The sequence below is a fragment of the Pelodiscus sinensis genome, chromosome 2 (genome assembly GCF_049634645.1).
Source record: "Pelodiscus sinensis isolate JC-2024 chromosome 2, ASM4963464v1, whole genome shotgun sequence".
NCBI classification, from domain to species: Eukaryota; Metazoa; Chordata; order Testudines; family Trionychidae; genus Pelodiscus; species Pelodiscus sinensis.
The window spans coordinates 213,745,462-213,763,836 of NC_134712.1; the positions used below are offsets into that span (position 1 = coordinate 213,745,462).

Genomic DNA, 18,375 nt, shown 5'->3' on the forward strand with positions numbered 1-18,375 from the left:
AAATTGTGCATTTCTACTGTACTTGCGAAACTGAATTTGTGTAAGATTCTTTTATCTCCACAGTATTTAAAGCCTTTTATAATGGGAGGAGGAAAAAATCTATAATCTCTGCAGAGTTCTATTTCAAATGTACTTTCCTTTAATATTGAACAAGATAGTTGGATATTAGTAATTATTTACTTCAGTGTTTAACTTTTCTAAGAACCTCTTAAGACACCAAAAACCTAAATTTCATATTACTTCTGCCTTACATGTTCTTAATTTTTAAGGCAGCAAGTGAAAAAATTACACTCAAACTGGTTGTGAGATATGAAGGTTCAAATTCTGCTCTGTGTTATCAGTGTATTATCTTTAGTAACACCGCTTGAATTCTATGGAGCGATTTTAGAAGTGTATATGAAAGCAGAATTTGGTACATGCTGCATTAGAGCCCAGCATTTATATTTATATTTATATTTATATTTATATTTATATTTATATTTATATTTATATTTTACTAGCTCAATTTACCTATGCCAGTAAACTATTTGCTATATTTCTGTGATGCTATTAACTAAAATGGTTGGGTAAACTAGAGAACAACGTGTGCAGCCAGAACTTCCAAATGTTTTTAGCGATTTATCATTAAGGAAGGAACATATATGGTCATTTGAAATCAAGTAATTTTTAATAACTTTTTATTGAAGGGGTAGCAATTTTATAGCCTCGCTAGTCATTTGTTTGACGTCATGTTGGCGTCTCCGACGATCAGTTTTTCTTTTTTCAGGGCATCCGAGTCAGAGCATTAATCCTGATCAACCCTCACAATCCGTTAGGGGACATTTACCCAGCACAGTTACTGAAAGAATGTCTAGAGTTTGCGCACAGGTTTGAGTCCTAGCGCTATTTGTTTGGGATTTAATTTCCATGATACAATATGCTAGTTATAAAAATTACCATTGGTAATCTTATTTTGTTTTATTGGGCATATGACCTGTGGGAGGGGCGGTTCCTTGTAGAGTTTATTATCCCATAGCTATCCTTTCTGGGGAAAACTATAAGCAAACTTACTTAAAATGGGTTCTAAGATGCTATTTCTGAATAAATAGCCCTATGCTGAGAGTTAGCTTTTTGTGCAACTAAACAAAAAGCTTTCTTGTATGCATAGCATTGTTTCTATGTTTCATGCATGTCAGAAAATGAAAATTGGTAATTATCAGTGTTTTTGGCAGCAAGAGTGTATAATATGAATTTGAAAAATTACCAAAATAACAGTGTAAAATTGGCATTGTGAAAAAGATATACAATTGGATAGGGAAGGTTCAAAGTATTAAGGCAGGGTTTCCCAACCTATGGTCGCCAGGTGTCTCCCCAGGTGGCTCTTAAGGAGCCATTCATACATTTTTTTTTTAATTGCCCTGGGTCAACAAGTCTTCCTGAATTGTCAAAAAGGGTCCCCATCTGGAGAAGGTTGGGAACCGTTGTTTAAGGCATCCTCTCAATTGACATAGTTTAGGATTTATAAGTCAATTCACTCTTCCTCAGAGAAGGAAGACCCCAAAAAAAGAGAATCTCCTCTCTTCTGCCTTTCATCTTCCTTTGGCTTGGAGTTCATAGTCTAAAATCTAACAATCTCCTGAAGCTTAGCTGGGGGAACATTTGCTACATTTAGCCTTTGCAATTTTGTCTGCATTCAAATTAATTCTAATGTCATTGGGAGTTTTGCCAAATAAGGACTGCAAAATTTGGCCTTATGCTATTAGTTTCTAGAACAACAGCAGATTTCTGATAATCTAAAGTATAATAGGTTGGTATGCATTGATCAGTTCATACAAAAAAATCATGTTTTTTAATTATTTTTATTTTTGGATCAAATTAACGTTAAAAAAATCTGTATAACTTCTGATGATCTAGTTTTCTTTACATGGAAACAATTGTGGCAATTAGAGTTCTCAGAATTCTAATAAATTGTCAAAGCTGAATACTGCAAATGTATATTTTTTGCAGCAGGACCCACAGACTTCAGGATGCAACACTCTTCTAAAGTTAGGAGTAAAACAACATTTTGGAAGGGAGAAAAGATTCCCTTGGGGGGAAAAGCCTCAAAGTTTCAAACAGAATAATTTTGAATTCTGAAACTGAATTTTCTTTAATTATAAAAATAAAGGGTTCTTTTATACTGGAATACCTGCACTGCCATTGGTTCTATGTTTCTGAACAGACTCAATGCATGCTGGTGTCAAGTATAATCACACAATTTGCTGTGTATTTGTGCTTTAACTTTGGAACTGTAATAGGGAATCTATATTAAATAAAACTCACCATGAACTTATCTAACAGAACTGCACTCAGGTTCATGTTTTGTTGCAATAAGTTCTGCATGGCAAACTACAACGTATTGCTGCATTTGGTGTTTTAGTTTTTAAATAATTGGTTGTGGGGTAGTTTATCCGTCCAACAGACACAATCTTGGCATTCAGACATACTTGCATTTACTTCTGCGGGGGAGTACAGATTATAATAAAAATTTAATTTTGGTAATATGTAAACGATTAAACTGAACCTTGTAATCTTAAATAAGAATTGACTTTTTGAGTAAAACTTCTTCTGGGGTGAGTATAATGACAAATAGAGAATATTGTGGTAATTTATACATGGACATTTGTTAAAGCTTTGACTTTTAAATACTTTAACATATTTATTTATTTTTATACATAGATATCAATTGCATGTAATATTAGATGAAATATATATGCTGTCTGTGTATGATGATACCACCTTCACCAGTGTTCTTAGCTTAGATTGGTAAGTGTTGTAGCTTTCTACTACTATAATGCCAAATAGAATGTATACTATCTGTTCAGGTTTTTGGGTGGCTAATCTTTGTATCTGTACCTTTATAATGGAAACTGGTTAATTATAATGCCTTATTATGAGTACCTTCAAGACAGATTATTTGCTTGCAACTAATGCAGATGCATCAGCATCATGGGCGATTGGTGAAGGTAGGGCTGGGGGAGGCAAGCCCCGAGTCTTACCTCCAGCCCCGCTCCTTCTGCTCAGTCCCACCCCCATGGGAGATCACTGTGTGGCCCTGATCCTGGAGCATCGGGGAGGAAAGAGGGTGCATGTCACAGCCCCAGACTTGCCAGCCCTGGAGCAGGCATTCTGGGGGTGAAATGTGGGCGGGGCCATACCTGGCGGTTTGGGAGGGCAACGCCCATGGTCAGCATGCTTATCAGGAATCAGGAGATGAGTTTTTCTTCCTATTTGCTTCATTTTCTCCAGCGGCGATTGTTGCCATACAAGCTTTTAAGTTTTTAATTTGAATGTTTATAATCCTTAATGGACTATTTCTGAGTTCTAATATGTCAGAAGTCCTGCAAGTTATTTACTGTATTACATCTCCCTTTGGAATTAGATATTTTGGAGATTTTGGGTTTCCTGGGGCATGTGAGGTATATTTCCTTAGAACAGAGAGGTAATTTGGCAACTTAAGCATTTTCCCAAAATACAGAATGTTCATTTTTGCTGAAATGCTCCTCATACAGTCGCAATTCTCCAGGTCAATGCAAATGTGCCTAGCGCAGTGAACATCTGGCTGTTCTCCTAAAAGACCTAGGAAAAATAGGGTAAGAGAAGTTTTTGAGTACAGAATGAAGTCTTAGGTAATTTTTTTAAGAGCCTTTTCTTTCTGTGCAAATTCATCCCAGTATTATAGGACAGAACGATACAATCATCAACCCTACCCTGAGTTGCTAATCAAGGTATGCAGTGAGCAGTGGATGGATTCCTCTGCTCTGCATTCTTCTTCTTTTGGAGACTGTGGCTCAATGGAGCCACATTGTGTCAGAACATGCCCTAAATAGGTCCCTTTCTCCATGTCAGTGAGTTGATATGCAGGGTCATCATGGAGCTTAGAACACGAAGTGCAGGAGGCATAGAGGGCCCCTTTCTGGATTTTGAGTCATTTATAGAAACACTTCAGCATTTTTGTAGCTACAAGATATAAATATTTTGCAGTAACGATCTCTTATTAATTAGAATATTGAAAGTTATGTTAACACAAAGTAGTAGTTGCATCTGTAAAAGTTTTGTTCTGTTTTGCTCCCTCCCCAGTTTACCAGATCCAGAACGGACACATTTTATGTGGGGTTTTAGCAAGGTAGGTCTGGAATGTTTATTATATCTGAGTTTAATTTTCTCTCTAAAACAACTTAGAATATAACTATCATCTTTTAAAAGAACAGCTTACTGCTAGTTTGAACATTAGGACACAGTTTTGCCAGTTTACAATGAAAAAATAATGGAAAGTCTTTTTAGTGCTTGTGAAGAACAGCACGAGCACTTTGTCAACATTTTGCTAGTAGGAAAAATTGCAGAAAGTTAGTATTTTAGAGCACGTTGGGGAAGTTATATTTAACCTCCCTCCCAAGGATGTGCAGTCTACTTGTGGTATCTTTCATCTGTAGTTTTCCACCTCCTCTGTCTTCTAAAAGAGAAACCAAAGTAAGTTTGGGTCACTGACAACAGCATTGTTTAATAGATAAAGCATGGGATTATGGGGCAGGAACACTTGATTTATAATCCTTACTCTGTCACTGATCTGCTGGGTAACTTTAGTGAAACTACTTTATCTCTGTCTTAGTCTTCCCCATAGATGCTAGAACTAGAGATGCTGCTGCACCTCTTGCCTTGAACTAGTCTCCTTCACATACAGATTTACAGTTTGGTTCAATGGCTCTCAGCACACCCACTCTACAAATTGTTCCAGAACCCCAGTCCTCTTGATCTCTAAAATGAAGATAATAGTCATGAACAGGGCTAGACAAACCCTGGCGAGAGCCATTTGCCAGCCCCGCACTGCGCATGCACAAGATTAGCACTGCGCATGCGCGAAGCGCCGGCGAATGGGGCTCATGGCACAACCGGCTGAAATCTACTCGCCACAGGCGAGTAGATTCAGCAATTTGTTGAGCCCTGGTCATGAACATAAAAATTATTAATTGTTCATTTAGTTAGTGAAAATAGTAGTAGAGGCATTTAAGAATCCTATATGTCTTGGTACAGTTTCAGGGCTAGATGGGCTTATCACATTGGGATAAAATTAGCTAACATGAACACTTAGACATAGTTTGCCCTCATGGTTGGAAGTGCCCAGTATAGTCATATATATATATATATATATATATCTTGTAGCAACAGGCCCTTCATTTTTAAAAAAATGTACGCATACTGAAAAAGCTACTGATCCAGTTCCATAAGAATGCTAGAAAATGTGTGTAATGATTAAATACTAAATTACTGAATAGCAAATTAAACAACAAAATGTGAAGGCTTTACTCTTCTCTCTTGCTTAATTTCTTGGAGATAGGATGCACTTTTCGAATAGGAACTTGTGGTACTTTTGATAGATGTAAAATATAGCATTTTAAAACATTTATAGAACTCTGAATTCTTGTTTAAACACTCAAAATCAGCAAAAAAGTGCCAGCATCACAGTTGTACATGCAACTTTAACTCTCCCCACTTGGAAACACATTTGTGATAGTCCTTAATTACATGAACACATGTCATTTGTCAGACACAGTATAACATCATTCTGTAATTTTTCTACAACCTCAGACCAGTGATCTTCTATAATTACTGGGATCTGAGGCTCTGGATTTGACTAACTGCTGATAGTTAAGGCATGCAAAATATATTTAATTTGCAAAAATCCCATAAACTACATGGGGTTTTTACTGTGAAATTATATGAATCAGAAGTAACTGACCATAAAACAAAAAGTTCAAGTATCAAGGCACAATCATTTCAGATAATTGTGGAACTCCATAGCTTACCATTTACTCAAGTTTATTTTTGATTGAGCAGCAGAGATGCACAGTTCTGTGGGGAACAATGCAACAGTTGGTCTGTTAGTAAAAGGAGTTGTTAGTAGCTTCATGCTTCCAGCTGTAAACTCAGATTTATTTGGAGTTTTGTTGCAGGAGACAGTGAGGTAAAACTACTATATTGATTTCAATAGGAGCTTAACCTAAGAAGGAACTGTAGGGCTGGGTTCATAAGATTAAAAAAATAAACAAACATAACTTTTTCCATCAATACTTCACAAAGGTAGGTAAATATAATTATCCCTGTCATTCAGGTGGGAAATCTGAAGCAGATTAAGTGAGGTGCTCTTTAGTGACAGATCTAAAAATAGGCCACAGAGACATGGGTTCTGTCTGCTGAACCATGTGGCTTTCCAGTTAGGTATGCAACACGTTTACATAAATATAGTAGGTACTGTTAGTTACGCACATTTGTAAGTGTTCATTAAGATAGGAACTACTATAAGCAAGATCATCCATGCCCATTTCCAGGACTGACAGGTCAAACTCATTTCTCCTCAGTACTTATCTTGCTGTCCTATATGCTGTAATTTGAGGACACTTACCACTATAGAATGCATCTCCTATGTGCATCAGAATGAGAACTGTTTCCCCTTTCCTTCTAATACATTATTATTATTTCCTAAAAAACTGGAAATGTGGCCCAATTGTAGTCTTTATGTATAGATGCAAGTGAAATTGCCATCTTCAAATGTACACTTGGATTTGGAAATAATTAGTTTTTCTTTTTGCCTTCCAAGGATTTTGGTATGTGTGGTATCAGAGTTGGAGTGTTATACACCAGAAGTCATGAAATTCGGAAAGCCGTGAATCAGCTGGCTGTTTTTCATGGGTGTCCTGGGCCTGTTCAATATGTTCTCAGCCAGTTTCTTAGTGATCGAGGTTAGCAAAACAAAAATATGGCAATTTTCATTGTTTGATGATTGTTGGAAATAAACCAGAACTGAAATATGACAATTCTTTTTTTTTTGTTTTTTGTTTTTTGTTTTTTTAAAGATTGGCTGGATAACGTGTATTTTCCTACCAACAAAAAAAGACTTCGAGAAGCGCAGAATATTCTTGTGGATGGTCTCACAGAGATTGGAATACCTGTTTTCAAAAGTTCAGGAGGATTATATGTATGGGCAGATTTCAGGAAAGTATGTTGGAAACTTGGAGAGGATGGAAGCAATAGTTTAGAAAAAGTAATGCTGACAAAAGTTTGTGAAGGCTTGTGGAATTTTTAGAGAGATATTCCTGTCATCTTATCTTGTCTATTTTCTTTTCATATTAAAAATTATATTGCATTTTGGCAAGTGCAAAAAAGCCTAGCAGACAGCAGTTCAATTGAGTACATACTGTAAAAATAAGAACTAAAGGCAGTTTATTAAAATGTTCTATTAAATATAGAACACCTCCCTTTAGAAGACTTCATGTTCCAATAGATATGGTGCTAGACTAACAGCTGAGCCATGGGGGCTGGTCATTGCTGTGTCCTAGGGCAAGTTACATAATGTCTGTGCTTCCATTTACACACCAGTAAAATGATGACATTTGCTCACCTTTGAAAGTTTTAAAACAAACATCACTATATAAATTAATGCAGTGTAAGTCTCTCTGAAACACAACTAGAGCAGATTGGTGGAAAATTTTAGTCTACCACTGACTGTGCTATACCTGTCCCACAGATGGATATGTATCTCTAGCACTGCTAATAAACGGCATTGTCACATAAAATATTTAACTGGAGGAATCTGAATAACATTTATAACAAACAAGCCACAATATTTTGAGATGTGACTATTTATCATGTTAGTTATGCTAGTGCCTGGAGCCAGCCAAGAACAGGCCCTCTTGTGCTAGTCCAGGGGTGGACAATTTTTAAAAGGGAGCATGGCGGGCTCGATCTGGCCTTTGGAGGCTGTCTTGCCTACCCCTGTGCTAGTCACGGTACAAACATAAAATAAGAAACTGTCCCTAACCTGAAATGCAGACAATCTACATGACCAATGGGCTTAGCGAGAGATCAACATTGTGAAGATCAATTCTGGGATTTTATTTAGTAAGCCTAGTAAGGACCCACTTAATCAAGCACTGAGGGCACCCCTATTGACTCTGGTACTCTGCCAGGTCACAAGGAGTAAGGGAAGACAATGGGAAAAATCCCTTTGTAACTGACACTGCAAAAATTCAACCTAAGGTATGTCAACTCTGTGAATGGCCAGGTCTACACTAAATCTACAGTTATGCTAAAGTGAAGAGTAGGGAAAGCGGAATAAACAATAGGATGGCAGCAAACTTCCTGTTCTGTGAATTTTGTGGTTTAAATATATTCAGTGAGGTTGTTAGGAGTGGATTAATTGGATGGAACAACAAAGAGCCTGTCAGTGCAAAGGAGAGAGAGTTCATAGTGAGAATTTTAAAAAGCAGTCTGATATTTTGAGTGTCTTTGCCCAGTCCCTGGTTGAACTACTTTCTGCAGCTGCTTTGTATACTTCAGTTTTCTCTGAAGAGTTAATGCAGGCTCTGGTTTTAGTATTGCCCCTCGCACCACCTCCTTCCACATATAAATTCTTCTGACAGAGATTTAATGTGGCCCCGCTAACATTTAAGCTAGAGCCCACATGCTGCTTTCACTTAGGCTAGTAACTGAGGATTCAGGCTAAATCACTCAATTTCTAATTGTCGTCTTATGCCTTTCCACAATTCCCAGTGTTCCCAGAAGGATGGACAAGTTCGTTCATAATTCACTGGGAAAGAATTAACAGAGCCGTTTAGTTTACTTCAATACAAAGAACCATAGGATATGACTGAAGTCCGAGTATTTGTAATTTGGGTATGGCTCTGCAGTCTCACTAATCTGGTTCTCAGATCCTGGTTCAAAGCACCTGAGTTACTTCTGCACTGAAGGCATACCCTGTTTGGCTCCTTCCTGCTGCAACTTTCTCAAAGGCCACATGGCTATATGGGAATACTGCCTGGGTACTTTTGCCATAGACTGGACAGTTCAGTATTTTCACCTCCTGTCCGGTAAAAAAAAAATGCAGAAAATACCGGACACCTAAAATGCCCGGTACCTTCTGATTTCCTCCCCCTCTCCCTCCCCCCGGCCAGGAGGCGAAAATCCCAGGCTGTCTGGCTCAATACAGAGGCAGCCTGGCAACCCTAGTGCTTACCAGGTTCTGCAGGGGACCTGTCTGGCCCCGGCAAGATGGCGGGCAGCTGCTGGCAGCCTGTTAAGGCCAAAAAGCCTCACCACGTGTTTTTTAAAGGGGTCATGCTGGGTTTTTTCTCTATTTTGGGGGGCGGGGAGAAGTTGGTTTTTTGTTTTGTTAACAACTCTTGGGGTCCTTTTTGTTTGGTATTTTTTCTGAAACCATCTGGTAACGCTACAGATAAGTCTGGCCTACATAGTATGAACACACAGAATGGACCTCACAAGCTTATGCAATATAATTGGCAAAGGAATTATTAACAAGCATTGGACTTGATTTTCTGAATTGCTGAGCCCTCAAAACTCTGAAAAGAAGTTGTTGGGAGCTGCAGGTGTTCAGTAATTCTGAACCTCAGATCTTTTTCTGCATTGGCCTTGATGTGGAGTATACTTTTTGTAGTAGTTCATTATTTTGAGGTTCTGTTCCAGTTTTCCTAAAGCAGTTTTTGTTTTTCCTCTTTAGTTCCTAAAATCACAGACATTTGAAGCGGAAATGGAGTTATGGTGGAAGTTCCTTGATGAAAAACTACTCATTAGTCCTGGGAAAGCCTTCTGCTGTTATGAGCCTGGATGGTTTAGAATGGTCTTCTCAGACTCTATAGATAACATTTACTTGGGTAAGTAGTGTGTTGCCTATTTTATAATAAAAGTATATTCCGATAAAAGCAAATAGCATTCTGGGAAGTTATCTGCAGGAGTTTTGGTAAGCAAGGCAAAAGTAGTAATTCTTCCACCTTACTTCACTCTGATAAGGTCTCAGCTGGTGTATTGTGTCCAGTTCTGGATGCCACATTTCAGAAAAGTTTGGAACAAATTGGGGAAAGTCAAGAAGAGAGCAACAAAAATTATTAAAAGTCTCTAGAAAACGACCAGTGAGGAAAGATTGAAAAAATAGCTTTGTTTCTTCTGGAAAATAGAACCCTGAGGTGGAGGGAGGAGATAACAGTTACAATGAGGTGGTAGTGGAAAAATTGTTCTTAGTAATCTCTGAGGTTAAGACAGGAGGCAATCGCATAAATTGCAGAAAAGGAGGCTTACAGTGAATATTAAGAAAAATGTCCTGTATTGGTAGTTAAGCACTGGAACAGACCCCTAGGGAGGTTGCAGAATTTCCATCATTGAAGGTTTTTAAGAACAGATTACACAAACATTCATCAGGAATGATCTAGATATTACTTCTGTCCTGAGTGCAAAGCACTGGACTAGATGATCTACTTAAGTCCCTTCTGGTCCTTCATTTTTATGATTCTATGGAATACTAGAAACAGAAGGGACCTTGAGAGGTCACCAAGTCCAGTCCCCTGCCCTCATGGCAGAACCAAGCACTATCTAGATCATCCCTGACAGTTGTTTGTCTAACATGCTCTTAGAGAGAGGTGTTACATCTCAAATGGTCTGTTCAAAATATTTGTGTCCTACATGACTTATAAAGACAAGAGGTTTGGGGCCATATTCAGACTGTGTAAAATAGTGCCAGTCAGTTAGGTTACATCTTCACTACAGCAGAAAGTCAACTTAAGCTACGCAACTCCAGCTATGTGAATAACCTAGCAGGAGTCGACATCTCTTAAGTCAAGAGATGTCTGTACTGCAGGTTTTGATGGAGAGTATATCACATGCCATGGTGCCTCATAAGGTGCATCCCCTATTTTCTTTCAATGAGTTTGTTGTACGGGTGATGACCCATAATGGACCATCAAATGGGCTAGGCAGTGCTGATGCCCATCTGTCTGGGGGTGTCACCCAGAAACACAGCACAATTTTGAAATACAGATATACTACATATGCATAGAATATAATCATCTCCTAATACAAAGCTGATACAAATGTAAACAAAATGGTGATACTTGGCAATTAATAATATTGCCACAGATATCTCACAGAGCATATCCAGTCAGACACCAGTGTTATGAAATTCCAAGGAATCAGCAATATCATGAAGTGTCTCTGATATTCCATACAGCAACACAGCGCATACTGTTGGTATATTTTATAATTAGATCTTACCAACCAGTTACAAGTGTGCATTCCTGGGGTATATATGAGCTTTATTATGGAGCTACTGACAGTCCCTTTAGGTTCTCTGGTGTATCTTGGAACACAGACAAACTGGAATTTGGTTTTAATAACCTTGTATTTTAAAAATCACTTAACATTAGGATCTTTCAATCACAAAGGGTTGGTCACTTACCCAAGGTTAGTAGATACTCCTGGTCTCACATAAAAAACAATGCTTTTAGCCTATCCTTCTGTAAATTAACTAAAGAGTTAGTAGCTGAGAGAAGAATGGAGAGTAGTTGAGACGTTAAAGCAGGTAAAATACATGACAGGTGAGACAATGTTTCTAAGTCCAAATGATAGATTTGATATTGATTTCTGCTAGTTTTCCATTAATCTCCCAGGGTTGCCCAAAATTTCTTTGGGGACCTTTGTCATGCATCTGGAATGCTCCCTGACAGCATTCAGATAGATCAGAGATGCAGAATCGCTCCCAGAGTTCCAGTCTGACAAATGTTTTCAGCACAGTACAGTTCTTGCTTTGTTGACTAATTACGGACAAAGTTTATGGATTTTCCATTGTTGAATGTAAAGACCCATGCTTTGAAGTTAACATGTTTCCCCATTTACAGTTCTGAGGCTCAGACCCATTGAATAGGCCAGTCAATTACAGGCACATACATAATTCATTTAGTAACAGCAGTGGTTTTGAAAGTATGGGTTGTGACAGAGGTCACCTTGCTCAGCCTCCCAGGGACCATGGTGGCTCTGGTTAGCACTGCCAACCCAGGCCATTAGAAATCCCATAGCAGTGCTACCTGGCTAAAGCTGGGTTGTGTCCTGCTCTTTGAAAACCACTGAGCTAGTCCCAGTACATTCTGACACCACCCTGCACCCTAGAAGTGACCAGCAGCAGGTTCAGCTTTTAGGCAGGGGGGCCCACAGGGCTCTGCACGATCCTCCCACCCCAATCGCCAGCTCCGCACTTCCCTTGGACAGGACTTGGCCAATGGGAGTTGGGGTGGTGGTGCCTGTGGACGAGAGGTGCATGGAACTGCCCGCATACCTCCACCTAGGAGTCAGACTTGCTGCTAGTCGCTTCTGTAGGGCAGTGTCATCTCTGATGCCAGGAGAGGCAGGAAGCCTGCATTAGCCCCTCTGCTGTGCTGCTACCTGGAGCCACTGGAGGTGAGCCCACATTCCAATCCCTTGCCCCAGCCCTAAGCCCCCAAATCAGAGAGCCCCCCGCACCCAAAACCCCTTATCCCTGACCCCAGTCCAGAGCCTGAACCTCCCAGCCTTGACCCCTTGTGCACCTCAACCCCATGCCCTAGCCCAAAAACCCTTTGATATCTTGAGCCCCTCATTCCCACCCCATCCCACAACCCTCACCCTCGCAACACCCCCCTCCCAGCGCCCACACCCCAAACCCCACATCCCCAGCTCCGTTGGAACAGGGGCATCAATAATTGTCTTTAGGTGAGTTAAAGCTGTCCAGAAACAATGCTTCATTCATTTTCATGCAGTTTTACACATTAAGTAATTTAAAAGTTAATAGATTGTGATTAAAGGCTAAATACAGAGGTGGTAGCCACAGGAAACAGGCGAAGACAATAATATTAGCATTTCACTAGCTTTCATGTATTTAGAGCAAAGACATAGACTAAGTACACATAATAGGAAACACCCCCTTTTGTTCTACCTGAACAAGTGAATTGGTACAGTTAGCATTTCCTTGAGGTTGTGAGCTGAGCTGGCTGGCTGTCAGCGCCACAATTTAAATAAGAAAACTACTTTTCGTTATAAATATTTTTTTTAAATTGAGATGTTTTCTAAATATGATTTCTATTTCTATTCTGAAGGAAAGCTTGTTTGACATGAAGATATGTAATGAGATTTATTGGGAGACTTTGGCATTAGTAAACCTATTATATGTTGGTTCATGTAAATTAAGGTCCTGATCCCGCAAACACTTAAGCACATGTATTGCTTTTTGCCTGTGAGTAATCTTCTGAAGTCCTTAATGTGACTGTTACGTAAATTTAAGCATATATTTACAGGATCAGAGCCTAACTTTGTCCTTCTAAGTTTGCATGATTAATAGCCAAATCCTGCCATCTCTTTTTCTCAGTCAAAACTCTCAGACAACTGGAGTAAGATCATCTCTGCACAGTAACAGGAACTCCTCTACAGACAACCCCCTAACCTGAAGCAAATTCTTTCACACATCACATCTCAGACATACTCACCCAGGAACTGCCCCTGCAATAAATCCAGTTGCCAACGCTGTCCACGCATCTATACAAGTGACTCCATTACAGGACCTAACCACATAAGCCACCACAGAGTCCCATACAACTGCACATCCTTTTCTAATGTGATCTACGCCATCAAGTGCCAGCAGTTCCCCTCTGCCATTATATTGGCTAAACTGGAAAGTCTTTACAACAAAGGATAAATGGACATAAGTTATATATCAGATATGGCACTTGTTAATGGATTTAAAAGTAGCCATTCATCTACAAAAGAATTTCACAAGCCTACTACAGAGAGTGAGGCTACGTCTATACTGTAGCCTTCTTGTGGAAAAGCATATGCAAATGAAGCGTGGCGTGGAATACTGCCATGCTTCATTTGCATAAGTAATCAGCGGGGGGGGGCAGGTTTGCACAAAATGGCGCCATCTACACTGCTCGTTTTTGTGCGAAAGCCTCTTGCACAAAAACAGCTGCTCATTACTTAGGCAAATGAAGCATGGTGATATTCCACACTGCACTTCATTTGCATATGCTTTTCCACAAGAAAGCTACAGGATAGACGTAGCCCTAGTGTGGAATTGACCTTCATATGCAAATGTGGCACTTTTTGGCTTAACTAAGACATTAACTGGCCCATTGTAAAACCAATTTTTCTTATATTTAACACATCATTGACATCAAACGCTAAATATGGGACACTTCTGCCCACCCATTTAACCTCATTAGCACCTGCACTAATGTTGACAGGTGTATTTTTCTCCCTTTTTTTCCCCCTGTAATTCTGATAGTTCTCCTTATTTCTCTGCTCAAGCTCATCTGAAGAAGTGGATTTTGCCCACAAAAGCTCATGATACTATATATATTTTTGTTAGTCTCTAATGTGCCACAGGACTGCTCATTGTTTTAAAGTTACAGACTAACACGGCTACCCCATTGAAACTAAATTGGTTGTAATTTTATACTGTAACTTCAGATAAGAATGCCCCATTCCTGTAATTCTTACATTGTTTTTTGTAATCTGTTTTAAAATAGGACACTCTTATTCTGAAATTAGTACGGACACAGACTTGCAGTGAAATAATTAGTTGTGTGAATTACAACTGAGTTTAGTGATTTCAGTTGCAGTTATTGGCATGTGGAAAAGCCCTGAGAAATGCAGGAGATAAATCTATGGATGTGAAATCTGTTGAATCTTTGCAGCTGGCCACGTCATCTTGTAAATTTTAAAAACCCTAATACTTTTGTTTTGTAAAAATAAGTTTTTCACAAAATGAAGTCAAATAGAAATGTTCTCTTGACTGTTTAAAAAAGTTCCCATGGAAGCAGCTATTACATACATTTTTTCCTGCAGAATTTGCAGCTCAAGGGCTGCACTATTTTGATTATGCATGAGAACCAACTTGAAAATTGGATGTAGCTTAAAAGTGAAAATAAAAAAGCCTCCTGAAATTGATCTATTTATCCAATCTGAGAAATGTAATGACCTTTTTGCTAGAAAAGTAATCCTGCATAATTAGTGAAAAAGTAATTTGGATTTTAAAAAAATCTTCTAACAATATAACATTTTAAAACAGCAGGTAGTCCTTAGCCCTTGTTAGAGACTAACAAAAATATATAGAATCATGAGCTATCATGGGTAAAACCGACTTCATCAGATGAACTGAATTGGAAATCAAGATAGATACTACTTCTGTATATATGTATGTGTATATATATATATAAATGATATATATATATATATATGTTAATAAGGCTAATTAAGTGGGCTGAATGTGTCCTGCAAAATGCTTCACCCAGGTAATGTCTTTATTCAAGCCCAGGGTAACAGATTAAAATTAGTAGATTAATTCCAATTCTGCAGACTCTGTAATTGGTTAGTGAATTCCTTTGTAGAGGAATGGCTACTTTTAAATCTATGATTGAGTGACCTGGCAGGTTAAAATGTTCTCCTACAGGTTTCTGTGCTACCATTTCTGGTGTCTGATTTCTGTCCATTTATCCTTTTATCATTGAGATATTTAAAGTATAGTTAAAGACACTTTCAACACCACTGTTTTCCTGGAGAAGAAACTGTATTGATGTGTCTTTCTTTTTGCAGGTATTCAGAGACTTGAGCAAATGCTGCAAACTGAAAATGATAAAGCGGTTGAAAACAAAAAATCTGCTGTAGAAGATGAGCTATCTAATTCAGAAAATGAACCTTCAATGATCCACACAAATACACCATTAGATGAAGTTTTAGAAGTATACTCAGATATGAAAAGAAATTGTCTATTAAAATCTTTTATGCAATTGGAGACTAAACAAAACATGATATAGCATGCATGTGTTCACTAAAATTATTACTTGGCTGTAATACTGTAGGACAGCCTGACTTTGCTGTAGCCTGTGGTTACTAATTTTCCAAACTAGACTGCTAGAATATTAGTAATCTGGCCCATATCCTGACTTTAGCCTCCGTTTTGCAAAGCACTAAATCCCACTTTTTAAGCATGCTCTTAAGTACCATTAAAGTCAGTGGGTCTTAAGCATGTATTAAATTCTTTGTTGATTAGGATGGGTTTGCCGATTCAGGCCTTAATGAATCTTGAACATTATTTTATATTAAGGAGTTATATTTATATTTTAATTAGAAGACTGAAAATGTTGAACTAGCTTATCCTTGTTTTCAAATTTTACTAAATGTATCAGTTGGCAGACAGACCTATATGTTAAATCTCAATGGGAACTTTTTAAAGACATTTAAAGCTCATGTATTGTAATATGCACATCAATGTAAATACTTGTGTGGGACATACTCAGGTTTTTTTTTTGTTTTCTTTCAGATGTGTAAAAATGCTTCTTTGTATATTACAGTTGTCTTTTTTTTGTTGCAAAGACGTCTCTGGATCAGTTTTTCTTACAAAATATAAATACATTTAGAAGCATGTATAGTGTACATTCATTCAACAGGTAGATGTGTGTTGAACCAAAGTTCAGACCTATTTTGTAGATTTAATTCATTGCTTTATTTACTTTAGGAATGGGAAGGGGGAATTGCAATTGCAAAATCAGCAGTCTTCTCTTTTACAGAGAATCTCAATAGGAAAAAAGAACATTTCCATAGCATTTAAAATCCCATTATTGGTGGTGATTGTTATATCACCCATATTTAGGCAACCTTAACTCTTTCCATTATATGATCTTTTCTTTTAGTTGCCTGTCCTCACATTGCTTTTTCCCCACTGATGGCCCACTCCTGCTCTGCATCGTCTTTCCCTCCCCCCACTCCTCTCCGGGTCCCACCACTCACTTGCTCCTTTTGCCCTTCTTCTCATTTGCCTTCACAGTCAGTAAAGAGTGGGAAAGCATAGCTCTCCCACTTTTAAAAGTGGGGGCATGGCTCCCTGACCTTCCTGTACCAGCGCCCATGGCTGGGATAGAGAGGCAGAACAACACTAAGGGTGTGTCTAGACTGCAGGCTTCTTTCGAAAGAGCCTCTTTCGAAAGCATCTTTCGAAAGAGGCTCTTTCGAAAGAGCGCGTCTAGACTGCAGGCGGATCTTTCGATAGCGGAAATCCGCTTTTTCGAAAGAGAGCACCCAGCGAGTCTGGATGCTCTCTTTCAAAGACAGCCTCTTTACATTGAAGAACGCCTTCCTTCGAAAGAAGAACTTTCGAAGGAAGGCGTTCTTCCTCGTGAAACGAGGTTTACCGCCATCGAAAGAAAAGCCGCGTTCTTTCGAAATAATTTCGAAAGAACGCGGCTTGAGTCTGGATGCAGGGGAAGTTCTTTCGAAAAAGAACCCCTGAGTGTGGACACAGCCCCAGTCCTAGATTCCGAGTTGTAACATTGCTGTGCTACCTATTAGCTGTGAATCCCACTGGCAAATATCTTTTCACTTTCTAGTGAGGGTCAACATGACAGAATTTGGCTTTGGGGCGTATGAGGGGAGTGGCTGCCTTTTAAAAATGGCAGACATTAAATTTTAAGAGCCATTAAAAACATTAAGTTTACAAGGTCAAACAGTAAAAAGTTAAATGTCAGAATGAAGACACCCCCAGCCTTAATGTAAACCCTTGCTTTGTGCATATGCACTATGGATACAGGTTTTATATGATCATATGCTACTTTTCCATAGGTCCGTGCCTCATTCAGTGCATAAGATGAATGGTACTTGCTGCATGGTTTCAACATTGGAGTACTTAACTTTGCATCTTTAATGGTAGGGGGTTTCATATAGTAGTAATATAACTAGGCTTGGAAGGTTTAGAATTTATAATTAAGTGCCAGTAACCGTCAATTTCATGGTATACACAAAAACCACTGAAAAAATGTTTCTATCAATAACTGAAGTTTATAGATGGGAAAAATGAGAAAAATGTTGCTTGAGAACTTAGCAGAGTTTGATTTAAGAATATTTATTTTATAAATTTTGATGTAATTATAACAGTTTGATGTCTTAACAGTTATAACGCTTTAACTTTTAGAGCTTCGACATCTACTTTTGTTTAAATTGTCTGATTGCCCAACTATTTAAAAACATGTAAAGTACTTAAAACTCATAATTTTGTACAACTGAAAATATGATCAACATTTTAAATGATTTAAAATAAATATTGATATCTGCTGAAATTGTTTTTTAAAAATTAATTCTGTCTATATATATATATATATATATATATAAACAGTATAACTAAATATAATGTTGCAGATCAATTTTCAACAAATGATTCCTTCAAATCCTTCAGGATTGCAGTTTTAAACATTTTTAGATAGGCAATAAATTAATTTACTTTTAATTTAAAGGAATACTTATGTCTTATTTAATTGGATAGGCTCTCCAAGAGCTCTCTAGTTGAATAGCTGAATTAAATTTCTCATTCATAGGTGTCACTAGTTTTTCATGCATATATTTGCCCAGCAGAGGGGTTTATTAATAATCTTCAAATCTCATAAGTTTGGAAGAGACCTCAGGAGGTCAAGTCCAACTCCCTAGTAAAAGCAGGACCAATCTTAACTAAATCATTCCCCCCAAAAAATCATCCCAGACAGGGCTAGGGATGGAGATTCC

The 18,375-nt window shown here is 38.2% G+C and overlaps 1 protein-coding gene across 2 annotated transcripts in view; it reads left to right on the forward strand.

The window, feature by feature from the left end:
* The window catches only part of LOC102452200 (1-aminocyclopropane-1-carboxylate synthase-like protein 1), a 38,606-nt gene extending 21,510 nt beyond the window's left edge, over window positions 1–17,096 (forward strand). Inside the window, exons 8-14 of one of the 2 annotated variants that reach the window (XM_075922377.1) lie at window positions 767–867; window positions 2,698–2,784; window positions 4,099–4,144; window positions 6,614–6,755; window positions 6,870–7,012; window positions 9,530–9,683; window positions 15,421–17,096. In XM_075922377.1, the coding sequence (XP_075778492.1) occupies window positions 767–867; window positions 2,698–2,784; window positions 4,099–4,144; window positions 6,614–6,755; window positions 6,870–7,012; window positions 9,530–9,683; window positions 15,421–15,641 (894 nt within the window). In that variant the 3' untranslated portion in view covers window positions 15,642–17,096. The remainder of the gene's footprint in view (window positions 1–766; window positions 868–2,697; window positions 2,785–4,098; window positions 4,145–6,613; window positions 6,756–6,869; window positions 7,013–9,529; window positions 9,684–15,420) is intronic. The other variant, XM_075922376.1, reaches the window with a different exon arrangement.
* Window positions 17,097–18,375: the final 1,279 nt, after the last annotated feature.